Source organism: Chanodichthys erythropterus, chromosome 1 (assembly GCF_024489055.1).
Source record: "Chanodichthys erythropterus isolate Z2021 chromosome 1, ASM2448905v1, whole genome shotgun sequence".
In the NCBI taxonomy this organism is placed as follows: domain Eukaryota; kingdom Metazoa; phylum Chordata; class Actinopteri; order Cypriniformes; family Xenocyprididae; genus Chanodichthys; species Chanodichthys erythropterus.
The window spans coordinates 33965892-33993541 of NC_090221.1; the positions used below are offsets into that span (position 1 = coordinate 33965892).

At 37.0% G+C, this 27650-nt stretch overlaps 1 protein-coding gene across 1 annotated transcript in view; it reads left to right on the top strand.

Annotated features, from left to right (window-relative positions):
• The first annotated feature begins 2466 nt into the window (after positions 1 to 2466).
• Positions 2467 to 27650, top strand: part of ndst1a (N-deacetylase/N-sulfotransferase (heparan glucosaminyl) 1a) — a 39363-nt gene continuing 14179 nt past the window's right edge. The window contains exons 1-5 of the mRNA XM_067383209.1: positions 2467 to 2630; positions 22688 to 23520; positions 25630 to 25758; positions 25833 to 26177; positions 27558 to 27645. Coding sequence (XP_067239310.1) covers positions 23002 to 23520; positions 25630 to 25758; positions 25833 to 26177; positions 27558 to 27645 — 1081 coding nt within the window. The 5' untranslated portion in view covers positions 2467 to 2630; positions 22688 to 23001. The remainder of the gene's footprint in view (positions 2631 to 22687; positions 23521 to 25629; positions 25759 to 25832; positions 26178 to 27557; positions 27646 to 27650) is intronic.

The following is a 27650-nucleotide window of genomic DNA, read 5'->3' on the forward strand; positions in this document are numbered from 1 at the left end:
GAGAATGAACCTCATTGGTTCTCGCTGAAGCTCAAAGGTGCTGCGTAACACGAGAATGAACCTCATTGTTTCCTGCTGAAGCTCAAACGTGCTGCGTAACACGAGAATGAACCTCATTGGTTATTGCTGAAGCTCAAACGTGCTGCGTAACACGAGAATGAACCTCATTGGTTCCTGCTGAAGCTCAAACGTGCTGCGTAACACGAGAATGAACCTCATTGGTTATTGCTGAAGCTCAAACGTGCTGCGTAACACGAGAATGAACCTCATTGGCTATTGCTGAAGCTCAAACGTGCTGCGTAACACGAGAATGAACCTCATTGGTTCGTGCTGAAGCTCAAACGTGCTGCATAACACATGAATGAACCTCGTTGGTTCCTGCTGAAGCTCAAACGTGCTGCGTAACATGAGAATGAACCTCATTGGTTTTCGCTGAAGCTCAAAGGTGCTGCGTAACACGAGAATGAACCTCATTGGTTTTCGCTGAAGCTCAAAGGTGCTGCCTAACATGAGAATGAACCTCGTTGGTTCCTGCTGAAGCTCAAACGTGCTGCGTAACATGAGAATGAACCTCATTGGTTTTCGCTGAAGCTCAAAGGTGCTGCCTAACATGAGAATGAACCTCATTGGTTCCTGCTGAAGCTTTAACGTGCTGCGTAACACGAGAATGAACCTCATTGGTTCCTGCTGAAGCTCAAATGTGCTGCGTAACACGAGAATGAACCTCATTGGTTCCTGCTGAAGCTCAAATGTGCTGCGTAACACGAGAATGAACCTCATTGGTTCTCGCTGAAGCTCAAAGGTGCTGCGTAACACGAGAATGAACCTCATTGTTTCCTGCTGAAGCTCAAACGTGCTGCGTAACACGAGAATGAACCTCATTGGTTATTGCTGAAGCTCAAACGTGCTGCGTAACACGAGAATGAACCTCATTGGTTATTGCTGAAGCTCAAACGTGCTGCGTAACACGAGAATGAACCTCATTGGTTCCTGCTGAAGCTCAAACGTGCTGCATAACACGAGAATGAACCTCATTGGTTCCTGCTGAAGCTCAAAGGTGCTGCGTAACACGAGAATGAACCTCATTGTTTCCTGCTGAAGCTCAAACGTGCTGCGTAACACGAGAATGAACCTCATTGGTTATTGCTGAAGCTCAAACGTGCTGCGTAACACGAGAATGAACCTCATTGGTTATTGCTGAAGCTCAAACGTGCTGCGTAACACGAGAATGAACCTCATTGGCTATTGCTGAAGCTCAAACGTGCTGCGTAACACGAGAATGAACCTCATTGGTTCGTGCTGAAGTTCAAACGTGCTGCGTAACATGAGAATGAACCTCATTGGTTCCTGCTGAAGCTCAAACGTGCTGCATAACACATGAATGAACCTCGTTGGTTCCTGCTGAAGCTCAAACGTGCTGCGTAACATGAGAATGAACCTCATTGGTTCCTGCTGAAGCTCAAACGTGCTGCATAACACATGAATGAACCTCGTTGGTTCCTGCTGAAGCTCAAACGTGCTGCGTAACATGAGAATGAACCTCATTGGTTCCTGCTGAAGCTCAAACGTGCTGCGTAACACGAGAATGAACCTCATTGGTTCCTGCTGAAGCTCAAACGTGCTGTGTAACATGAGAATGAACCTCATTGGTTCCTGCTGAAGCTCAAACGTGCTGCGTAACATGAGAATGAACCTCATTGGTTCCTGCTGAAGCTCAAACGTGCTGCATAACACATGAATGAACCTCACTGGTTCTTGCTGGAGCTCAAACGTGCCGCGTAACATGAGAATGAACCTCGTTGGTTCTCGCTGAAGCTTAAACGTGCTTGAGCTTCCGTTTACCACAACTGATGTGTGAGTTAATGAATGTTTATATGTGAATAAAAGCCTAAATTAAATCTGTTCATCATATAAAGTGATCGATCGTGTCTCTTCAAAAAATTTGGACTAAACAGCTCAACTCATATGGATTAGTTTTACGATCTCTTTATGATCTTTTTGAAGTGTTATAGCTTTCTAAGTTGTGTAGCTGTCTATGGAGGGACAGAAAGTTCTCAGATTTAATCAAAAAGATTTTCATTTGCATTCCGAAGATGAACGAAAGTCTTACAGGTGGAACAACATGAGGGTAAGTGATGACACAATTTTTGTTTTTGGCTGAACTATCCCTTTAAATGATGCATGTAAACATGTCCCGTAGGCCTATCACATTGATCAATCCATTCTATCACTCACAGCCTCGGTTTCATTCCTGCCAAAAATTAAATATGATTCAACCTCACTAAGGTTTGATAGGTTTGTTTGGTAGCAGATTGTATTATCGCTCTCTGACCGTTAGTCGTCGCTCTATAACACGTTAATAACACAGTACATGTGTGTATCTGTGCGTGTGTGTCGCCCTCTATCGCCGAATGCATGTACAGCGTCAGTTCAGCGCACATGTGTTTCACTCAGCTGGTGTCTCACTGCGTGCGCACACACCGCGCGAGACGCACGCCGGAGGACAACCGGACCGCCGAATTTACCGGAATACTGTTAAAACAGCATCACTCCGGATGAGCGGTGAAGCAGTGACGCAGGCCACGCGTTCGGACAGACAAGACGCGCGTCCGGACGCGTTCAAGAATCAGGTGAGTGGAAATCTGCTGCATGTTCTGACACTAAACACCGAGCTTATATAAAGACAGAGTTCATATATTTTTCTGCGCATTTGACACTGTGCTGTGCCAGTGATGGGTTCAGATGCCCAAATCCACCGCACCTGTTGTTAGTGCATGAATCAGTGATCAGGATGTTTACAGACATATTTAGTATGCGGTTCAGTGTTTTGCTCAGTGTGTGTGTTTTTAGCTTTTTAGTGGATGTATGAAGTCAGCTCCCCTTGTGTAGTGTAACTGTACTTTCTGGACCCTCTGTATGTGTGAAGATGTATTTCAGCTCATGGTGTATTTGATGTTTAACTGTACATCCTTAGCATTCTTGTGGCTTAAAACAGATTGAATAACTCATCACATGATGGGTAAATTGCTTTACTGGGGTTAATTGAACTGTGTGTGAAACCTGATTGACTGCACGAGCCCACAGTCACATGACAGTCATGTTGTTGTTTTCAAGAAAAATTAAAATGGAAAAAACTGAATCTGGGGGAAAATACATCTCATAAACCAAAAGATCTTGTTATGATCTGTTTTACAAGCCTCATCAGTGTTATAAAGCCAATAAACGTCTTTCAGCATTGCATGGTTTTTGTTGTTAATTTTGAGTGTATTGAATCTTTGCAGTCTGTAAACACTCAAAAATCAAACTCATGACCCAGTTTGACTCATTTGTAAGGCTTCTGGATAAAAAGTGCATTGTGTACAGGTTTGTCTACACTTGAGAGGGCTGAGTATTGTGAAACATGGGAAAGTGAGTGTGAGGACGTTTGAAGAGCTCCTCACTGTTTGAAAGCCTCTTGAATCAGCTGATTTAAATCTATTCATATCAGCAGGTTTGTGTGGGTGAAATTCTTGGGTATGGTTCGGTTGAGCAGTTAGCGGTTGGTTAGGGTTTGGCTTTAGCAAATATTAAAAGCCTTGTACTACTGTGTGTGTGCGTGTAGTGTATGTGTACTTGTTTATATGATTTATGAGGACACAAATTTGTATAATGACATGGGTATTACACTGGTATTACAATACAAACAAGGTTTATGAGGATATTTCCTGAGTTCTCATAATTAAAATTGATTAAAAACATGCTAAGCAATTTTTGTTAAAAATGTAAAAATGCAGAAAGTGCTTGGAAGGGTTAGGTGATAGAATATACAGTTTGTACAGTATAAAAATCATTATGCCTATTGAATGTCCTCATAATGATATGTGCAACAACATGAGTGTGTGTGTGTGTGTGTGTGTGTGTGTGTGTGTGTGTGTGTGTGTGTGTGTGTGTTTGCACGTTACCCATGAACTCCATCCACTTCACAGCTGTCGTGTAGCGTAAAGTTTATTTTTAGCTGAACTGACGCCTGTTGTGTCTTTTCCTGCTTTTTTTGTGGGTCTGATGTGTGAGGGGTTTATTGGGTGATTTGTTTTTTAAGCGTAAGAAAGTCCTGATTGATTAGTTGATTGATTGTGTTTCCAGTCAGAAAGTTTGCTTAAATCGGATCAGATATTTTCCTGTAGGGCTGCATGATTAATTGAAATAAAAAATATTGTGAAAATTAAGAAATTAAAGCTGTAATTTTACAGTTGTGATGTAAAATAAAATGACAATTATTATATTATTTTTCTTAAATACATCCGACTGTCTGTACAAAGAATCACATGATCACTGACACAGAAATAGTGTGCACTGAAATGTATTTCATAACATTATTTTTGTTTTGAATTATTAACACATGTCATAGTCTTTCCTTTTATTTATGATTTGTGTATTTCACAGTGAAATTTTACAATTTAATTTATTTTATAATTTATTAAATTATTTTAATAGTAATTTATTCATAACTTATTATTATTGTGGCCATATTGATAATAAAAGCACAGCAAACCTGAATTAAATCCCACTTTAAATAACAATTTTTAATAGAGAAATTGCAATTAGATTTCCCCTTAAATTGTGCAGCCCTACTTTTCCGTATTAAAATGCACATTTAAAACTGATTGCAGTGTGCAAATTAGACATCATTTTTATTAAATTACACAATTTTAAGGGGTTGTAATTTAATGAATGACTTTGTACATGTAAATCATTATTGTTTTCTCTCCTCTTTATGATAGAGTGGCCCATAAAACAAACGTGTTTGTGTATTTGTTTATTAAACTCTTTCTGTAGTTCTGATTTCTCGTCTTTACATCTGAACTTTGAGATGGAGATTCAGTGAATCAGGATTATGATCGTCCTGCAGATCGCAAGCTTCTTTAATCCTTTATATCACTACTGCATAATGAGTTACCATCTGTGTAGAAATACAAACACTGGCATTTGTCAGGACATTATACAACCCGTTTATTTATTTTGTCCTGAAGAGAGGCAGGTTGGCAGCTGTCGTTTGGCAGAGAGTGATGGATTGTGGGTAATTTGACTCTGAAATCTTCATCTGTTCAGTGGGGTCTCATTATGGATGATGTCATCACTCAAACTGTTTGCCCTCAAGGTGAGCAGAAGGAACCCTGACACACACACACACACACACACACACACACACACACACACACACACACACACACACACACACACACACACACACACACACATGTTTGTTTTTGTGAATTGTGGGGACTTTCCATAGGCCGCAATGCATTTTATACTGTACAAACCGTACTTTCTATCCCCCTACCCTACCCCTAACCCTAAACCTAACCATCACGGGAAACTGTGCACACCTTTATTTGAACTAATTAATAAAAACTATTTAATACAGTTTTTTGTTCATGCAAATTGTATTATCAGCAAAACAAACTGAATGAAAGGTTAATTTGAGTATTTTGAGCATCAATAGCACACATTTACGTACATTTGATTAGTCATATAGTACTATTGTACAGACATTATCCAAATTCCTAAAACTTTGCATATTTCTTGGTTTATACAAAAAAATCAATGTTCATTCTACAGTATGAGCTCAGAGAGAGATTTCTTTTCATTGTTGTTTTGCGTGCTTTTGAACTGAAATTTGAATTTTTTCAGTTTTTAATTGTAAAATGTCTTCACTTATGGCGGTTTAGATCATGTATTTGCATATTTTTGGCATGAAGTAAACACTATATAGTATGTACTATACTCTTCCTTAGTATTTTTGTCTTGTTTCCAGTACAAATATCTAAACATTCTTAAATCAAGATACATTTAATTGAGAAGCCGAATAACTTCAGATATTAAGTCTTGTCTTCTGAAAAATGCATCAAAATGAAGTTTTTTCTTTAAAAAATATCTGTCAATGGGGTCAGAAAATTAAACTTAATTTAAAGGTAAAAACATTTTTTTCTGACCCCATTGACAGATATTTGTTCTTGTTTTAAACATAAACTTATTTAATTTGTAGCAATTTTTCAAGACAACAGCACAGGTCGAGTCTGTGTGATTGTAACGGAGCGGCACAGAACAGACATTAATCAATCTGTCGGGAATGTGGAGAGAGAGGAAGTGAAGGAGAGAGAATCATGGGAGATGTGTGTTGGAGGACAGCAGCTTCTGCAGAGCTCATTCATCATGCAGTGCCTTGTGGGATATGTGAGGTTACCGTGTGTTGTACGTCTCACATCAGAGAGCAGGGCGTTACACGCTCGCTTACACACGGACGGCTGATATCTCTCTTTCTCACTCCTTCCGTCTTACTGACACATTTCCCTCGGATATATATTCAAGTGAATCTGTTTCTGCACAAGTTGTTATTGATGGTGTTTCTGTTTTGAAAATGGTTTTGAATAGCTTTGATAAAAGCCTTTAAATACTGCACTAAATGCTTGATAAGTCCAGTTGACATAATTGTGTTGACATATTTCCTCTTTAGACAGGAAGCTGGGCGGGACATTTTGAGATTTCTGAATATTGAGCAGCGTATACTGTACAGTTACAGTACTGCCTAATGTTTTTTTAGAGCCATTAATATTTAGAGCTGCACAATGTGGGGGGAAAATACAATTTAATATGTTAAATAAATACACATACATACATACATACATACATAGAAGAAAGCTCAGGTTTGCTGTGCTTGTTTGTAGGGCTGCACAAATTGACCAAAGATTGTGATTTATTTATATCAATATGACTATGAAAATTAACAGAATAATAATAATAATTACTATTATTAAACATAATATCTAAATATAATATGTAATAATAAATGTAATATGTAATAATATTTAATGTGTATAAAATATTACAAAATGGAACTTTTGTAATTTTACTGTAAAATAAAAAAACAATTGTATTTAGGAAAAGTAATATAAGTAAAATTACTTAATATTACTATATAATTACTTAATATTACTGTATATAGTAATATTAAGTAATAAAATTACTTAAAGGGTTAGTTCACCCAAAAATAAAAATAATGTCATTTATTATATAAGGCCTTCATTCATCTTTGGAACACAAATGAAGATATTTTTGTTGAAATCTGATGGCTTCGGAGTGTTATGAATCTTTTGTGTCGAATCATGATTCGGATCGCGTGTTTAAAAGTTTCAAACTGCTGAAATCACGTGACTTTGGCACTCCGAACAGCTGATTAGACACAGAAGATTTATAACGCTCTGAAGCTTCATGAATCAGTGTTTTGAAATCGGCCATCACTAAATAAGTCATTATTTTGTTTTTTTGGTGCACAAAAAATATTCTCATCGCTTTATAATATTAATATTGAACCACTGTACCCACATGAACCGATTTAAATATGTACATTAATGGATCTTGAGAGAGGAAAGTCATTGCTCCCTATGAAGGCCTCAAGGAGCCATCGGATTTTATCAAAAACATCTTAATTTGTGTTCCGAAGATGAACAAAGGTCTGTCAGGTGTGGAACGGCATGAAGGTAAGTAATAAATGACATTATTTTCATTTTTAGGTGAACTAACCCTTTAATATTACTATGTATTGCTATATTAATATTACTATACTATATAATATATGTAAAATATTAATATTTATGGCTGTCTTAATTTGTTCATTTTCAAATGTTAAAACATCAAGCTTTTATTAAAAGGTTAAAGCCCTTAAAGCATCTCTTTTTTTAGACAAATGTCAGTTTATAAGCACTATTCATCATAAGATTAGAAAGCTGGATGGCGCGCTGTTTCCAAATATACAGTAAAGCGACCCAAACACATGATTTGATTAATCTTGTAGCTCTATAATTATTTTTGATCCATTTTTAAATAAGTTGTTGTTGTTGTTGTTTTCATTGATGTGATTTCAGAAACTCATTTGTATCATGAAGATCAAAAGCCAGTTGAAACAAACCACTAAAGTAAAGAGAACCAATGTTGACAATTTGTTGATAATCGAGGTTTTCTTAGCTAAAGGGGTTTATTGCAAAAGAACCCAAGCCCCGCCCCTTATGAATATTCACATATCATTACCGTCACTTGCTGTAACAGTACATCACTGATTTTTTGTTTAGTCAGCGACATTACAGCCTGGAGTATGCAAAGAAATTTCAGAACCAACAGGTCAAAGGTCACCACACTTGAACTTTAGTAGTCAGCAAAAGACAAAAATTGGGACGAGGGCAGGTCAACCTGTCACTCACATGAGACTGACCAATAGCAAACCACAATCATCCAATCAATTCCCTATGAGCATAATCAAGCCCCGCCCTACATTTTTTTTCTTCACTCGGTTATACGTCACAGTAGGGAAGAAAAACTATCACAAGTTCCGTTTCATGACGACTTTAAATGTTTAAATGCTTCTAAAGGGAATATGAAGTGCACTTTACACAAGACTGTGTCCTGCTCTCAGAGGTGTCAGACGACACTGTAGTTTTCAGTATCATGTTACATCATCTGACCCGTTACGAGCTCTCGGCCAATCCAGATGCAGGCTTGGAATCATATTTAGGTGAAAGGTCACAGGGCACAAGAATCATCTGCCGTCCAGCTCAAATCACCAGGCAGGGTGTGTGTGCCGATCTCATTACCCACGTGCCCCTGAAACACACATCTCTGCTGTAATTTAAAGAGCAGTCAGGTCCGTCGCTTCTCCTCACTGTATCGTCGTGATGGTCTCAGAGTGAGTTTCACGACCCCTGTTGAGGTTCCTCATATGTCAGCATGTAGTTCCTCTAATGAACAGTGCTGTAATGAGCAGTTTTTATTGTAATATGCAGTTTTTCAATTTAATTTAAGTTAAAATGTGTTTGTCATTTTTATTCGTTTTTGTTTTTTAATGTCTATGTACCTTTTAGTTTTTATTCATTATTTCAGTTTTAGTAGTTTTATACATCGTTAAACTAAATAAAGATGAGAAAAGGTGCCTTGGCAGCTAGATTAATTAAAACGAGTTTAAATGTTTTTTTTTTTATTTTTTATTCATTTTAAGTGACAAATGATGATTTTAGTTTTAGTTAGCTAAAATAACCCTGGTCATGAAGCTTTTATTTCGTGTCATACCATAACTAACATCAGTGAGAATGAGAAATGAAAGATTTCCTGAAACTGTCATTGCTCAGAAGTTCCTCTTTCATAGCTCGGGAGGGTTTTCACTTATTTTTTTAAATATCAACTTTGTCTCAAGTTCACTATGGGAGTATAAGACTAAAAGCTATAAACAATGCTTTCGGATGAATTTAATGAGAAACGTTTGATCTAGGGCTGGACGGTTATGGCCTAAAATCAAAACCTCGATTAATTGAACATTTTACCTCGATTACGATTATTGAATGATTATTTTGTTTGTTTGGTTTTTTTGCCCTCATAGTTCACTGACAAGGTTTGTACTGTAAATTTGCTTGACTATTAAAGGTGGGACATTTTTTCCTATTGAAAGAGTGATCTGACATAACAGCTCACTTCCAGCAGTTATTTTATCTATGGTTCGTAACATTTCTTACAGATTTCTGCTCGTTGTAAATTATATAAAGATAAATTAGTACAGTACCAGTACAAGTGATTGCGTGTGTGAATTAGTCAAACTGTCTCTATATTAATTGTGAAACTGTGAGTTGTAAATTGTTCAAAAGTAGAAATATATATGCTATAATAAGTTTTGAGTTTCTAAGCTACTTTAGTGATAAATCACAGGACAGCGCTGACAACTAGTTTCTGCTCCTCAGTGCACGCAATCTTCACGTTTTGCTCAGCTACTGTTTGTATGAGTGTTCGTGCCACATTGCAGCTGCGCAAGCACAGTAGATCGATATAATCACATCCGATTGTCTAAAATCGCTTGAATGTCCAAACTGGCAAACCTTAAAACATATACAACTGACAGAGTTTAGTGAAGACTCGCGCGCCGTCTCTGTGTGTTGACTCCGCATTCACCTGTGTGTTGACTGGACGGGGCGGAGTCACGTGACTACACACACGGTAGTATGTTTTTAAGTATTAACAGGATTAAAAAAACAAAATAACCGACATGGGAAAATTACGTCGGTTAGAGGTTCTGAATTTCGGTTTCGATTACTTTTCGATTAATCGTCCAGCCCTAGTTTGTTCTCAGATCTCTGACTTTTGATTGCATAGAAACACCTGAGAAGCAGGATACTGGAGCTCCAATTAGTTTTCGGTAATTGAAATAAAGTGGAAATAAAATTAAAATATAAGTATTACATAAAAACTTGCATAAAAAAAGAAAAATCGATCGAAAGTCGATTTATTAAATTATTATATTTATTTTAATATAATAATTTCATAATAAATAATTTAATAATATATTTAATATAAAATTATTAAAACTGAAATAAAAATAAATTATTTAGAAATATTAAAAAAACATCAAAAATGACAAGTACAATAAAATGACTATTACTTTGAAATCTAATTAAAATGAAAACAAAAGAATATAAACAAGCTAATTCAAAATTAATTCTCTATATAAATAATAATAAAATAATTGGCATTTAATATACAGTAAAAGACTGAGATATTGAAGAGATCTATTTGTTATGTACGTTTTTTACGTATGTTGTAATTGTATTTCTGTGTGTGTGCACGCTACTATTTCGTGAGTGTGTGTGTTTACGTAATAAATGTGTTCTGTGTATAATAATTATGTATATATAAATACACACACATACATATGTATATTTAAGAAAACAATTATATTTATATATAAAATATTTATATTTATATATAATATAAAATATATTTAAATATATATTTATTTAAACATGTATATATTTCTTAAATTTATACATGTATGTGTGTGTATATTTATATATACATAATTATTATACACAGAACACACACATTTATTATGTAAACACAGACTTTTATATTATTTTTTATTTTTACAGCCTATGTGTGTGTGTGTGTGTGTGTGTGTGTGTGTAACCAGTGTTGAGTTTCTCTCAGCTTATAAACCAAACACTCATTACCGTGTAGTTTTTGTAAGTCTGGAGCACACTGTTGTCGACTCAGCAGAGAAAAGCATGACGTGACCTGCTGATCCTCTCTGGATTAAAAGACTGACTAGATGTTTCACTATTTCTGATAGTTTTATATCAAAACCAAGTGAGTCGTCTACATAGGCAGTATTTGAAGACATCATATGTGCTCCTTGATTTTTTTTTTTTTTTTTTTTCTTTGGGCGAACTGCAAGAAAACCAATAGGAGTCAATTTGACCCCCCCCCCCAACACTAAAGTTGCACCCAGTTTTTAACACAACAGGAGTTAAATAATGGATGGTCAATAAACACCTTCTCTCTTGCCAGCATGTTTGTTTGACCAGCTTAAAATTGCTCCCATTAGTTTAGTGTCGGTGCCACTGCTGTGTTACAGTACGTAAGTGTGTTGAGGAAAGATTTGCTCAGTAATGGTTTGAAATTAAAGAGTCGTTCACTTCTAGGTCATTTTCCATCTCAGCGATTCAGTTTTCAACACTAAATTGTGCCTACAAAGCTGTTCTTCAGCACCAACTCGCAGCTCTTCGTCTCTTAACAAGGGTAAAATCAATCACGTACAGTCAACACGTGTAATAAAGCGCAGCACTGCAGCGTCCGTCTCAGCGGGGCTCATTATCTCAGATTAAAGAGCATGCTGAGGTCATTACTGAACCTATGTGTTTAATGGGTCTCATACAGAAGTTCGTTATGAGGTTTTACTCACCAAAAGGGTTTGACCACAGACTTTTAAAAATGTGTTTGACTGAGTTCTTCAGTGGCTGTTTTATATGTATGTACTGTATATACACTGCTGAGTCTCCTCTGCTCACAAAGGCCGATTTATTTGGTCCAAAATACAGTAAAACAGTAATAATGTGAAATATTGTTACAATTTAAAATAACTGATTTATGTATATTTAAAAATGTAATTTATTCCTGTGATGCAAAGCTGAATTTTCAGCATCATTCCTCCAGTCTTCAGTGTCACATGATCCTTCAGAAATCATTCTAATATGCTGATTTGATGCTCAATAAATGTATTATTTCTTATTATCATTATTTAATTATTATTATTTTTATTTTTTGAGATTCTTTGGAGAAAGTTTAAAAGAACAACATTAATTTTAAATCTTTAGTCCGTTGTTTTGATCAATTACATGTGTTTTTGTTAAAAAAACATATATATTCCACTGAAATTAATTTGAATCCCAAAAATGCTGAAGTAATGCTTTCTGTTTAGATGGCCTGGAGCATTTTCAGCTGAATATTTTGGTTGGCATAAATTGTGCTGCCTCCCTAATGAATTCTTCAGCAGATGTATGTTATTTGAGTTGTAAAATTGTTAATTTCGTTCTTCTGAAGCGGGACTGCTATGTGGAGGAACTTGCTATTGAATTTTTTCTTTTTTCTTACTCAATTAAAAAGTGCTTTGTGGATAGTTACTTTATTTCTTTCTGGTGTTCTTGCGCATGTCAAGTCAAATTTAATTATATAGCGCTTTTCATAACACACATTGTTTCAAAGCAGCTTAAAAAATCATGTTGGTAATGTTTATAATATCTTAATATCTTCATGCCTTATAGTCACATTTAGCAGATTAGAACTGGATGATAATAATTAGATTTTGAGACTATACAAGCAATCAGCCTGTTATGATTTGCTTGAGATTTACATTAAATTTATTAATGATGATAATGTTTTTAGTAACAAGGCCATCTGTAGATTTAAATGCTGATGCAAATGATTCTGTTGATCAATGAGACAAGCTTTTATCATCAAGTGATGTTGATGTCAAATAGCCAAATATTGGCAGATAAATTGTCCTGATAAACATATAAGTCATTATGGGTTTGATGATAAAGTTCATTTTATCACTTTAAATCAGTGGTTCCAAACCTTTTTTACACCAAGGCCCCCCTCCTTTCTGAATCAATACTGCACCTCCCCCACACTTTTTTTTACTTCACAAAAACATTTGTATGGGAACTAGTGTTATTACTTTTCAACCCCAAGTCATTATTTCTTTAAAGAAGAAACTCAAGCAAAGCATAAACGTCTCCTGTATGTCAGTGTAATGTCTTTACCTTCATTACAATTGTCATCCATCAAAACCTTTTTCCAACTGAGAGAGTTTGCGTTTTGAGTTTTCAGTCTATATTTCACAGCAGCACGATGAGAAACAGTCTGGGCTGATCTGAAACAATCACAGAATATGTACGAGAGAGGTGGTGCCTTGTATTAAATCAAATTTAACTTTTTTTTAATGTAACGTATTAATAATTAAATCAATGAATTATATTAATATATTTAAATTATTTTTAAGTTATCTCACGGCCCACCTGGAGGATCACTGAGGACCCCTAGTGGGACGTGGCCCACAGGTTGAAAAGCACTGCTTTAAATAATCTGTATCTTAAATACTGATTTGAAGACACTGCAGATCTGATTGAGGTTGTTTTCTTTGATGTGCAGGTTTAGGGTTAAGGAAAAGAATTTAAAGTTTGTACAGTAAAAAAAAATCATGTCTATGGAAAATCTTCATAAAACATTGAAACCCAGCATGCATGTGTTCATGTGTGTTTGTCACATGTGTATGGACTGTTTGATTTTTTTCCCAAATTCCGTTTTTTCCATTTTAATTTTTCTGGATTCTGTTTTTTTCCCGTTTTATTTATTTTTTGACTCAATTTTAATGGTTAAATTAAATTTTAGTAATCAAAAAGCATGTCTCATTTATTGAAATAATGAATCCAATTTACCAACAATTTAATAAAAGTTTAACAAAAAAATTACTTTTTTTAGGGCCCTACGTTTTATTCTTTCCCCTCAATTTTTATTTTTACCAAATTCTGTTTTCTGGATTCCATTTTAATGGTTTAATTCCATTTTAATAATCAAAAAGCATGTCTAATTAATTGAATTATTAAAAACAACAATATTAATTAATTAATTAGGATTTTTTTTTCTTCAGAAGTTCTGTTGTGTATTTAAATTTTTCTGGCAATCAAATGAACGCATACCATTTAATTTATCTTTTAATCATGAAATTAAACTTTTTTGTCAAACAATGTGCTGCACTGCAGAGCTTTACTGTTAAAATTAAAACATGGAAAAAACACTGAGATTATTGTTTAAAATATATTTTAATTATTTATTATTAAATTAATTTATCTAAATTCTACTGTACAACAGTAATATGTTTTTGTCAAGTTAAATCAAACTTTTATTTTGAAGATTTGCCTAGAGCTTTGAGCTTCTCTGTGTTTATGAAGGTAGTTTTCTCAAACGAAGCGGTTAAATGCTGATGAAGTGACTTTCAGAACAGCTCTGGAGAGAACGAAAACACCGCGAGCGTCGCACGTGCTTCAGCGTGCGTGTGCCCGCGCGATTGTGTGTGAGGCGGTGTGAGGTAAATTAAACTGCGCTTCCGCATCATTCATTTCAGAGGCACACAGGCATGCAGGACTCATGTTTAAATAGTCTTTTTGCGGTTTAATATTCACAGACACTAATCTATATCGCGATTTAATTTAAATGTACTGACCTACTTTAAATTCATTCATCCAAAATTTGACAAATTCCGTGACATTCCGCGTTATAAAGTAATTTTATGACTGGATTCCCCGATTCCGTCCGCGATTCCGTGATCGCGGAAATAGGGCCCTACATGTGTCCTGACAGCTGCTGAATGATTTATGGGTTGGTTTGTGCTTGATGTCTGTTTGCTGTGGGATCAAACTCCATGTACAGTCTGTGATCTTGGCTCCTGGACTCATTAGTGTGTTTCCCTTCATTAATGACGGAGCAGGTTATGTATCATCACTACAGTCAGTGGAAAATCTGACCCGCTGCGACATCAAACACGACCAAACTCGCTCCTGTGATCCAAATATCTATAGTGTGTTTCATGAGAACTTATCTTTCCATGCGTGTTTGATTTTCTTCCAGCTTTTTTGATGCATTAATCAGGAAAACAGTCGTGCTGCTAATGAAAGTACGGCATCTACCATCACAGATCATTACAGATCACTGAATCAAAACGGCTCAAATGCTTTACTGCACTGCTGTAAAACTCAAGTTGAGTTACTTGATAGACTTTAAATTTAAAATGTATAGATTCATAAAACACATTTTAGCTTTATTATATTTAAAAGTGGCATTTTCTGAGGCACATTGTGGTGTTTGCCAGTAAATCCTGGACAGTTTTCAAAAATCCTGGAAAGTCACCCAAAATTCCGGAAAGTTTCTGGAAACTTTACAACCCTAATAATAACCCAGCGGTACTTCAGCGGAATATGGTGACAACTGGCCGGGTTGCAAAATGTATGACACAAAAACCAACAAAATTTAATGTAAGCCGACGTATCATGACAGCAAATTAGAGACGGACACTTCCACATCATAGATGGAGACCAGTGATCGAAGCATTTTGGAGCCCACCACCACAAACAAGAAATGTTGATAATAAATAATATTTTTAGGCTGGCACAGCGGCCTAATAAATGTATGTAACAGACTGTAATAAACTAATGGTTTATTTGGGGAAAAATGTAACTGTTATGCAGAGTTACAGCAAATGAGCACAATAGTCGCTGAGTTTGTATATATACAGATTGATCAGTAATTGTGCAAAATGACTTTTTATTCTCAAATAAAACTTAAAGGGATAGTTCACCCAAAAAATGAAAATTTGATGTTTATCTGTTTACCCCCAGTGCATCCAAGATGTAGGTGACTTTTTTTCTTCAGTCGAACGCAAATTATGATTTTTAACTGCAACCGCTGCTGTCTGTCAGTCAAATAATAGCAGTGATTGGGAACTTGAACAATAAGAGTCGAAAAAACTTGCTTAGACAAATCCAAATTAAACCCTGCGGCTCGTGACAGCACATTGATGGCCTAAGACACGAAACGATCGGTTTGTGCGAGAAACAGAACATTATTTATATAATTTTTTACCTCTAATACACCACTATGTCCAACTGCGTTCAGCTTCCGGTTAGTGAGGTCAGATCGCGCTCTGACAACGGAAGTGATGTCTCGTGCTCATTGAAGTATATGGGCGAGACATCACTTCCGTCAACACAACGCGTTTTTTGACCTCACTAACAGGAAGCTGAACGAAGTTGGACATAGTGGTGTATTAGAGGTAAAAATTATATAAATAATGTTCGGTTTCTTGCACAAACCGATCGTTTCGTGTCTTAGGACATTAATGTGTCGTCACGAGCCGCAGGCTTTAATTTTGATTTGTCTAAGCAAGTTTTATTTACTGTTATAGTTGAAGTTCCCATCTACTGCTATTATTTGACTGACAGACGGCAGCAGTTGCAGTTAAAAATCATAATTTGCGTTCGACTGAAGAAAAAAAGTCACCTACATATTGGATGCACTGGGGGTAGGCAGATAAACATCAAATTTTCATTTTTGGGTGAACTATCCCTTTAACATATGCTGGTGGCCAGTAAAATCGGTTGGCACATGATTAGATTTGAAATAACTAAGCAAACAATTTTAGCAGTAAAGCTTTAGCTTTTTGGTTGATGCTGTCATCCAGGGGAATCGCTTGTATTTGCTGGGGTTGAAATGCTTTAAAAAGCTTTGGCTTTCTGCACCAAATTAAGCTCTGGTGTAGGTCTTCCTTTGCTGATTAAATCAAATTTTTCATTAAAAGTTAATCTTAAATGCTCTGGATAATAAATTGGCAACCATGTCCACCTCACTAATTACTTAATTACATTTTCCATTGTTAACAGCACTAGCTATTTTATCAGCTCTTTTTCCCCCATCTTGTTCCCCACAGTGGGCAGAACTTGTCATAAAGTTAGTGATAACAAACCACACCCAATTAGAGGGATATGATTGGTCAATTTCACTGTCATTTGAAATGAGTTTTTCATTGACTTCCTATTGCTTGGTAATGATGACTTTTTATTAAAAAGGGTTTTACTTTTAAATATTAGTGTTTACAATAATAGTTTAGGCTCTCTCTGGCAAAAAATCAAAGTTATGCATCTTGAAATTTGTGTCAATACACATTTTCTTTTTTTTATTTATCATTTCACATGTTCCTAATCAGAAAAAAAACATTTAGTTCACATTGCCATAAACACCATACTAGCAGTTTTGATCTGCTAACCTACATGACTGTATCAAGAACTAAATGTATCGATAAGAACCAAATTGTAGCATCATGGCCAGCGGCGTCACACCTACTCAGAGCAAATGAAGTGATTATTGACTCAGTCTCTCAGTTTTGATTGCAGTTGAAGTCTTGATTGCGATCGATGCTAAATGCAGAGCTGAATGAACTGCGAGTCAGTGTTCGGTGCAAACCCACAAACCCCGGAGCTGCCAAACGTGATAAATGAGAAGCCGCTCTGCCCTTCAGGTCCCTCATTGGCTGTCTCAAGGGGAATCTGTGCTGTTTGTTCCTGTAGCATATCCAATAAAATAAACGTGTGTGTGTTGGTGAAATGGGGGTTCATATGTGGGTCGATGGGGTTGAATTAAGCGTGTTGTGTTCGTGTGAGGTGTGTCGTACATGGCCTGAGGTGTTACTGTTAATTTTCTCATCATGGATCTGTCACTCATGATTGTGTTCCCGCTGATGTCTGATGACCTTGTCCTCTGGAGCTGCTCTCTGGGGTTCTGCTTCAATCATTTACCCACTTCTGACTTCATAATAAAAGTCTTTAATGTCAGGAATCTGTCACAATCAGAATGTTGTTCCCAGAATGAGGTCATGAGGCAGAATATGGGTTAGATAAAACAGATTTATCCATTTCATATTTAATGGGAAGAGAGAGAAAAAATGAGATGTTGCAGGGTAACAGGAATTGGAAAAAAAAAACATGTTAATGATATGTCATTAACATAATGTGTGGAGCTGTGGGCAGATGTCCAGAATCCAGTGTTGGAATCTGCTGAGAGAATTTAGAGTTTTTGAGTTAGTTTTTTTAACACAGTTGAAGTCAGAGTTGACTTGGGCGCCCAAGGCTCATCGATGCACAAGGGCAACGAAGGCTATCCCGTCTGGTCCGAGCCAACGGAAGGTCTACTGAGGTACAAGTCACACAAAATTTTAATAATGGTTATGGGAGGAATGTGTCACAACACACAGTGCATAGCACTCTGCCGCAGACTAATAATACCGCTTTTCCACCGGGGCTGGTGTCGGAGCCCAATTGGGATCTGGGCTGTGCTTTTCTACTCAAAGAAATCCTGGGCTGGTATCCAGATCCTGGTTCTGAACTGGCCCCGAAACCTTGCTGGTCTCAAACAAGGGAAACTATGATGTCAGTAGGCGGAGCTTCCACTATTGACCACAGTTTGAAAGGCGCCATTTTTAAAAGCTGCCGAAGTTCAGGTAAATTAACAACATACCAACAACAATTGAATATGTCCGTTCAGCAGTGGTCAGGAGAAGAAATCAACGCTCTCTTGCAAGATATAACAAGTGATTCCAGTCACATGTTGGTGACATAGAGGGGTCTGCTCCCTGCCAATGGAAACGCGAGCCGGTTCTGAACGAGGGCCACTTTTGGCCCAGCACCGGCTCCAGCTCCGGCATTAGCCCTAGTGGAAAAGCGGTATCAGAGTGCATATGATGACCCTTGTCCACTGTCAAAAGTGCCTATAACGGGCATGCGAGCATCACAACTGGACCTTGGAGCAGTGAAAGAAGGTCGTCTGGTCCGATGAGTCCCATTGTCTTTTACTTTACTTTCTGCTGGGAAACCTTGGGTCCGGCCATTCATGTGGATGTCAATTTGACACATACTGTAGCACCTTACTAAACATTGTTGCAGATCAGGTGCACCCTTTCATAACAATGGTGTCCCCTGGTGGAAGTGGCCTATATTAGCAGGATAATTCACCCTGCCACACTGCACACATTGTTCAGGAATGGTTTGAGGAACATGTTAAAGAGTTCAAGGTGTTGCCCTGGCCTCCAAATTCCCCAGATCTCAATCCATTTGAGCATCTGTGTGATGTGCTGGACCAACAAGTTCGATCCACCACGTCTCCAACTCGCAACCTACAGAACTTGAAGGATCTGCTGCTAACGTCTTGGTGGCAGATACCACAGCACACCTTCAGGACTCTTGTAGAGTCCAAGCCTTGGCAGGTCAAAGTTGACAATACCTTAAAACATATTTGTGTCTCAAAGGACTGACTAAACTAAGATTTATGAATCAGCCTATGTATTTAAAGTAGAATTCTCATTCACAGCTCTAAGGTTTTCCATTGTGAGTTCCAGAATTCTCATCAGGAGTTCTAGAATAGATTTCTCATCTGCAGTTCTAAATTTCTGCTCAGGTTTCATCAGAATCCCTGCGTGAACTCCTGGTTGAATCCAGGCCGGTTGAGTCTGGCGGTCCCAGTGAGGGTCTCCATTCTGTCACACCGTTTCCACGGCCTTCATGTGGTGTTTCCATGGAGAGCGAGCGGTTGCTACGGAGCGTCATTTGTTAGTGTCAGTTTGGGGCTGCGTGAGGATTCCTGTTGACCCGAGGGTTCGTTGGCCCCTCTCACAATGGGCCGACCCGTTCCAGAGTCCCAGCGCTGCTTTTGTTGTTACACTCATATATCAAATGCATTCTCCTGCTAGCAGCTCCAACAATGCTTCTCAAACTCTCACACACTCACATCAAAGGCCCAGTGGGGGCGTTCTGTGAGTTCAACGCATGCAAGTGCTGCAAAATGAGAACAAACCCCAAACAACTTCTGCTCAGATCTGCTCTGTGTGCATGCTTGTATCTTTCCCCTTATGTCTGAAAGAGAAAAATCACAATTTCCCCATATAATTGACATTAAAATACTACATTTATTTTAAAATAAAAATGTCAGTGATTGGTTACAATGCTAAACCAAAATTTTCAATTAATTATGAAGCCCTAATGTGCATTTTATGTATGTTCACATAATTTATTTGGTAACACTTTACAATAATACTAATACTAACTAACCATAAACAACTGCAGCTCAGGGCAATTAATTAATATTAACAGAAACTCTTTTGATTTTAATAAAGAATTATTAAATTATGAAATTGCCATTACGATTTATAAATGCTTTAGAAGTATTTTTCATTGTTAGTTCATGTTTAGTTCATGGAGTTAACTAATGTTAACAAATGGAACCTTATTTTAAATTGTTACTTTTTTATGTTGCTGATTACATTCAGTTACAAACTAAAAGCTTCAGAGTTGCTCTTTTTTTTACTAACTCTGTAAATTCTGTAGTTATACTCGGTAAGCACACTTGCTCATGTGCTAAATACAGTGCAGTTTTTATCAAACTGAATTAATATAGACTTCTAGTCTACATCAGACATGTGTGGCGAGTTGCAACACATAAAAAATAATTGCTCTCTTTATAATCAACATAACTGGATGAGCCGGTTCTGTCAACATGGTATAATCACCTCAGTTGATGAAACACACCAACTTGTTTGATGCACCTAGTCATTCTTGAATAAAATTAATTTACTTAAATATCATATACACTGCCCAGCCAAAATAAAAGTCGCTGTTTGGATTTTAATAGGCAAATACTTAAGAATCTATGAATGAATCATTATTAGTGATTTTTATTTTTCTATAATGTTATATGTTTGGCAACATTTCTTTTATCCTTTAAAGATGGTGTGTGTAGCTTTTAATTTCTTAAACAACCATGTAGGAAGACACATCATGGCCATATTCCAGGATGACAATGTCAAGAATCACCAGGGTTAAAATTGTGAAAGAATGGTTCAGAGAGCTTGAAGAATCATTTTCACTGATGAATTGATACCTCTGAGTCCAGACCTTAATTTTATTGAAAGTCTTTGGGATGTGCTGGAGCAGACTTTGCAGAGTGTTCACCTCTTGCATTGTCAGTACAAGATCTTGACCAAAAATTGATGCACCTCTTGATGGAAATAACATCACAACTTCGAGAGGTGCATCATTTTTTGGTCAAGATCTTGTATTGAAAATGCAAGAGGTGAGCACTCTGTAAACTGTCCTCCAGCACATCCCAAAAACTTACACCGAGGTTAAGGTCAGTGCCAATTCATGTGTGAAAATGATTCTTCATGCTCCTTCCCAACCATTCTTTCACAATTTGAGCCTGATGAATTTTGACATTGTCATCCTGGAATATGGCCATGATATATCTTAATACATGGTTGTTTAAGAAATGAAAAGCTACACACTCCATCTTTTAGGGTTAAAAGTACCATTGCAAAACAAATAACATGCTAGAAAAATAACAATCACTGTAATAATGATCCATCCATAGAATCTTAAGTATTGGCCTAGTAAAATCCAATCCAATCCAATCTAATTTATTATTATTTTTTTTTGGCCGGTCAGTGTATATGAATTTATTAGATGGAGTATCTATTTATTTTGAGTTTAAATAAGATTCTGGCCATCAGAGCAGCTCATGGCCAGCTAATTCAAACCATAGTTTGTTTCTGATCAGACCATGTTCATCCGTTGATGTGCAGATTTTTGAGCATCTAGATCATTTGTTTTCAGCTGAAACTTCTCTGAATTTGTGTTTGAATTTGATGTGTATTTTTACACCCGCTGAGAATCAGGACACAATTTCACAGCCCTGTTGAAGCACATCCTGTCCAAAGATAGTGTGAAATCTATGCAAATTCAGCCCAAATAGTTTCTGAAACCCGCTGAGAACAAACCCATCAGGCCACAGCGACACTCCGCCGTCCAGAACCGCATCTCTCCTGCTGCGTGTCTGAACTCGCTGTCTCTAATCTGACTTTGATATTCCTCCACATGCCCTGAGCTCTGTGTCATCATCACCAGAGGTGTGTGTGTGTTCCTCTGAGCCTTCCAATGAAGAATCTTCTTCTAAAACTGTTTTTCCATTTTATTCAGATGTTTTTCCCCCCTGTATGTCTTTTTTTTTTTTTTTTTTTGGGCCAATTTTGATTTGACCAATCACAATCATGTATTCCAGAGAAAGGTGTAATAAATAAATATAAATTGAAAAGATCTTTAAGCTTAGTTATTCAATTTATGTCTACACTATATGGGGGGACTCTAATTGCAATTTTTGTGATAAAAATTCATTTATAATTCAAAATGTGTTTTTAAACAGTTATTTTTATTTTTTATATTTTTTTATTATTTAAATATTAAGAAATACTATTATAGAAATACTATTTATTATTATTGTAATATTATTATTTCACTGTAAATTACAAAGTAAGTATTTAAGAAAAATATAATTATTAATAAAAATATTAAATAAAATAAGAAATAATACTATTGTAATATTATTTCACTGTAAAATGAAAAGAATTAATATATAATAGTAATAATAATAATATCATAATTAATATTTAATATGAATTGTCATCTAAAAATTAAACAAAATAAGCATGATTACTATTGTAATATTTTTCCTGTAAAATAAAATGAGATTTACTGAGATGCTCTGAGACACTGAAAACACTGGATTATGAACTGCTCGCATGTAAATGAACACGCAGTGCATATATTTGTTTAATTAAAAAGCAGCCTTTGTGATCTGATTATCTCAAGTTGAAGTTACATTTTACATTTGAAGTTTTACGCATCTCAATAAAATTGATTCCTTTAAACATTTTTTCCTGATTATTCATATTTGTTTCTTTCAGGTGTGCAGGTGCCAACTGGGATACCGAAGCAATGATTATCTGTCAATCACAGCAGAGCCGGCTCCCCTCAGCTGTCTGTGACCGATCAAGAGTGTCAGAGTGAACAAAAGGGTGGAGCCGGTCCGATGACGGACAAACGAAACATCCACTCAAGCTTAGAGCCCCGCCCCCAATCTCCACCTCAGCAATGGTCACATAGAAGCACAGAGACATTTGTGTCATGTTCCTCTTGTTTTACATCCCCAAAAGAACGTGAACATGTAGATTGAACTCCAGTTTTCCTTCTTTTAGCTGTTTGTTTGTTTGTTTGTGTGATGCCCGGCGTGCTCCGCCTGCGCCGTCTCGTTCGCCAGGTGCCGCTACAGACCAGCTTCGTCTTCCTCTTCCTCCTCTGCGTTCTCAGCGTCTTCCTCTCTTCCTACTTCCTGTATGCTGTCAAACGAGAGCTCGAACCGTCGGTGACAGCAGGACGTGCAGCCGATGACCTCTACGTGACCTCTTCTCGACCACTCCCCTTCCTTGCTCGAGTGGGTGGGACATTGTCGTCCGATGGCTCTCGGACGGATCCGGTCGTGCTGGTGTTCGTGGAGAGTCAGTATTCGCAGCTCGGCCAGGAGATCGTGGCCATCCTGGAGTCTGCGCGATTCCGGTACCGGATGGAAATTTCTCCCGGAAAAGGGGACATGCCCACGTTAACGGACGGACAGCGGGGCCGCTTTGTGCTGATTGTGTATGAAAACATCCTGAAGTATGTGAACATGGATGCCTGGAATAGGGAACTACTGGACAGATACTGTATCGAGTTTGGAGTTGGAATTATTGGTTTCTTTAAGGTAAGCGACTATATCAGTTTCACACACTCATTCATCATCAGCGTTTCAACATCCTTCTTGGAAAACAACAATTTCCTACATTGTCATAATCAGTGAGATTTATAATACTTGGAGAAAATGAATCAATAGTCTCAAATCTACAGGCGGCAGACAGCACAAATGTAAGATATAGGCTACCGGTTAAACAGCAAAAGTGTTGGTTCTTGATTATAATGTTCCAAAATCTGCAAAGCTATTGGTAGCATTGCTGTTTTCTTTATGCATTATTTTCTGAGCATCTTGCAATGGTGGTCAGAGATAGTGAGTATGAATATGCTGGAATGATGGTTTGCTAGTTTCTGGTTTGCTGGTCCCCAGCATGGGAAGTGGTGGACCAGCATAAGGTATGTTTTACACACTGGGACCAGCTTGGGATGCTGGTGTGCTGTTGGACCAGCATATGTTGTTTTTGGGTGCTGGTATGATCTCAGCAAGACCACAACAAAACTTGCATATGTGTTACATATCACGTTTCTTAGTGTGTTTATAGTTAAATAAAGACCAAGACAATTATCCAATAATATCCAATAATTTTCCCATATTGATCGATAACAATTTATATATTTAGATATATAAACTGTTAATGCTGCCAGCTTAAAAGAGTAGCCCAACTATGACTGAAGCCACATTTGGCCACAGATTACACATTTGGCCTTAAAAAAATTAAGACAACCTACTAACTTGGCATGTGACTTTTAATTATAAACAAGCCCGAAATACACATGGACTCTTATTTTGAAATGTCTACACAATTGCAGGCTGATCCTTCAGATTCTTACAACCATCTAAAACATTTTATATAAAGGCCATAATGTAAACATGGTAATAATTCATCAACTTGAGTTCATTAGCAATCGCTTGGCATAAATCTGTGCTTTTCGTGGATTGAGGATCACTTTGAAGCAGCCTGAAATGCTGTTGCGCAAGCATGTAGAACGTGCAACAGCACCGCCTTGTGACATTGCAACATGCAGCGCTCTTTGTGAAATATCCACCGAATCTCTGCAGCGCTTATGGGACTGTCAGGGAGAGTAAACAGTTCTGACGCACACATAATGAGCAGATGCGAAACACGATCGCGGATGGTTTCATTATCTTGGGCAGATACAAAAGTATGAGAGGATAAAAATAATAAAAGCATACATGTGTCTCCAAATATACTTGGGCGGCCATTAATATACCTGGGCAGCCCGCCCAAGTAAAGTCTATGTGTGGGAAGCACTGTGATGGAATAGGCTGGTTGTGTTGAAAGTCTTGTTTTTGACGACATATTTTACAGATCGTGTTAATCTGCGCCTGGTCGCTTTTTAAATAACCAAACCACTTCCATATAACCAAATTCATGCTACCTTTTTTGTCGACAATTTCAATTTTTTGGATAATAACTCGAGGTTAGTTTCACTTTCGTCGCTGCTTCCACTCATTTTTGTCGTCATTGTGACTTTATTGTTTGATGTGAATGTTAAAATCTGCACGCTGATTGGCTGTTGTCGCATATTTCTGCTGTATGATTAGCTCTTATGTTAATCCATATCGAGTAAAAATACCTAGAGCTTATCATCGTTATCAACATATATTTTATCGCGATTCGATATGATATTGTTTATCGGCACAGCCCTACCTGAGGGTAAAACAAACACTGCTTAGTTTTCATATGGTCCCAATCTATAGAAACCAAAAGTAACACTGTAACACTATTTATTACAATAAATCAGATATTAAATCATTATTTTGTTTTTTCCTTTACGTCATTAATGTGTTTAATAAAGAAATAAGCAAGCAAAAAAATGCCTGCCCCAAAGTACTGCTTGTACTGTATATAGACAGCTGGCCTACTCACAATCCAACCCCTCATGACCATGCTGGTAAACCAGCTTCACCAGCTCAGTTTTGCTTGAGAACAGCATGACGTTCCATCAGCTGGACCAGCACTATACCAACATAAACCAGCCTAGACCCGCATGGAATTCATGCTGGTTTATGCTGGATTTTTCAGCAGGGATCTGACTTTGGATGGAACACAGCATTTATATCAGATCATCTGATGTCACTTCCTGTCTGTCCCGTTAGGCCAATGAAAACAGTCTGTTGAGTGCGCAGCTGAAAGGATTCCCTCTGTTCCTGCACTCCAACCTGGGACTGAAGGACTGTATGGTCAACCCTAAATCACCTCTTCTTCATATCACACGAGCGCAGCAGGTCAGATGAGGTTTCAGTGTTCATCAGGTGAAATTTAACTTCCAAATAAAGCGTTCTCTCTGTTTCTGTCTCAGGTGGTTAGCGGTCCTCTTCCCGGGGATGATTGGACCGTCTTCCAGTCCAATCACTCCACCTACGAGCCGGTTCTGCTGGCGAAAACCCGTACGGGGGAGAGCGTTGGGCTCGGTGCTCTTTTGCACACATCCGTGGTGCAAGATCTCGGGCTGCACGACGGGATCCAGAGGGTCCTGTTCGGACACAACCTTTCCTTCTGGCTTCATAAGCTGGTGTTTGTGGACGCTGTGTCCTTCCTCACCGCAAAGAGACTGTCTCTGTCCCTGGACCGCTTCATACTGGTGGACATCGATGACATATTTGTGGGCAAGGAAGGGACCAGGATGAAGGTGGCGGATGTCAAGGTGACTTAAAGAGATTGACTCAAACATCTGCTTTTAGGCTTTTTGTCTATAATTAGAAGAAAGTGCGAAAAAAAGAAGCATGGAACTATGGGAAAATCACAAGCCAAATTACAGCTGGAATCTAAAGCTAAATATTATACAGTGGCTTCTTTATTTTATGTGTTGTTTTCATGCAACACAAAAAAGATATATGGAACTATGTTATGAAAACATGTCCGGATCACATTTCACATCAAAATCTAAGGGAAAAAGATAAGAAAATAAATTTAGTATAAAGAGAATGAAGCTTGTTTTTAGGACACTCCAAGTTTTTAGTTTTTTAAATTTTTATTTTTTTTTGCATTGTGACATTGTTTTGATCATGTGTCCAGGTGTTTTAATGAGAATCTAATGAGAATCATCACTAAATCATTAGTCATTTCTACTGCATTAAAGTAAAAATGACTAAAATACAGTATTATTTATTTGATCAGAATATATTAAAAGCAAACACTTCAGTCATAAATACATATTATATAATTGTATTTTCTGTATAAATTGGGGATTACCAAACTTTTTTTTTTCAGCCAAACCCCTTTTGAGCTTAAATATTGACTTGAAGTTCCCCTGAGATATTAAGATAATATTTTAATAATTTAATAATTGATCAAAATCAAATGTTTTTCAAAATTATTTATTTTAATTTGACATTTTTGTGATTTAATTATTTAATTAAAGCTTTACACATGAACCACATGTAAAAAAATCTTATTTGCACCACTGAAAATTGATTTGCCTATTTGTCATGAAAATAATGTCACAATGCAAAAAAAATAGTGAATTTTCTTAATGAAAATATATTTTGAAATAAAATAAATATATTTTGAAATGAATTTTAAAATTTCTTATTTTTTCCCCTTTAATTTTGTTTGATTTTGAGGTGAAATGTGACCTTGACATGCTTATGACCGATTTCATTAGATTCTAGCAGAATGAACAAAAGAGCAGCTTAAAAGCACCATTAGAGTCTGTAAAAGTATTCTATTCAACTCATCTATAATCACTATATTTCATGTCTACTGAAGTTATGCAATCGCTGTATGTGAGAAACGGACATGGTGGAAGAATGCAATGAAATCTTTTTATTTACTCACCACATAAACATGCTGTTTGTAGTTGTAAATGTGTGTTCGATGCGTGTAGCTGAGTGTGATGACGCTGAGAGCAAATACACACAATCATTGGAATCAAGTAAACAAACAAAAAAAAATTGTAAACAACACTTCCCTATAGTTTCTGATGTCTCCATTTGGAAAACGCTATTTTATGCATACATGAATTATGTGTAGATATGTGAATATCATGAATAGTGTGTGGTGTGGTGTGTGTGTATCTTCTCAGGCATTGGTTGAAACTCAGAATGAGTTGCGGAGGTCGATTCCAGACTTCACCTTTAACCTGGGCTTCTCAGGGAAGTTCTTTCATGCAGGTGAG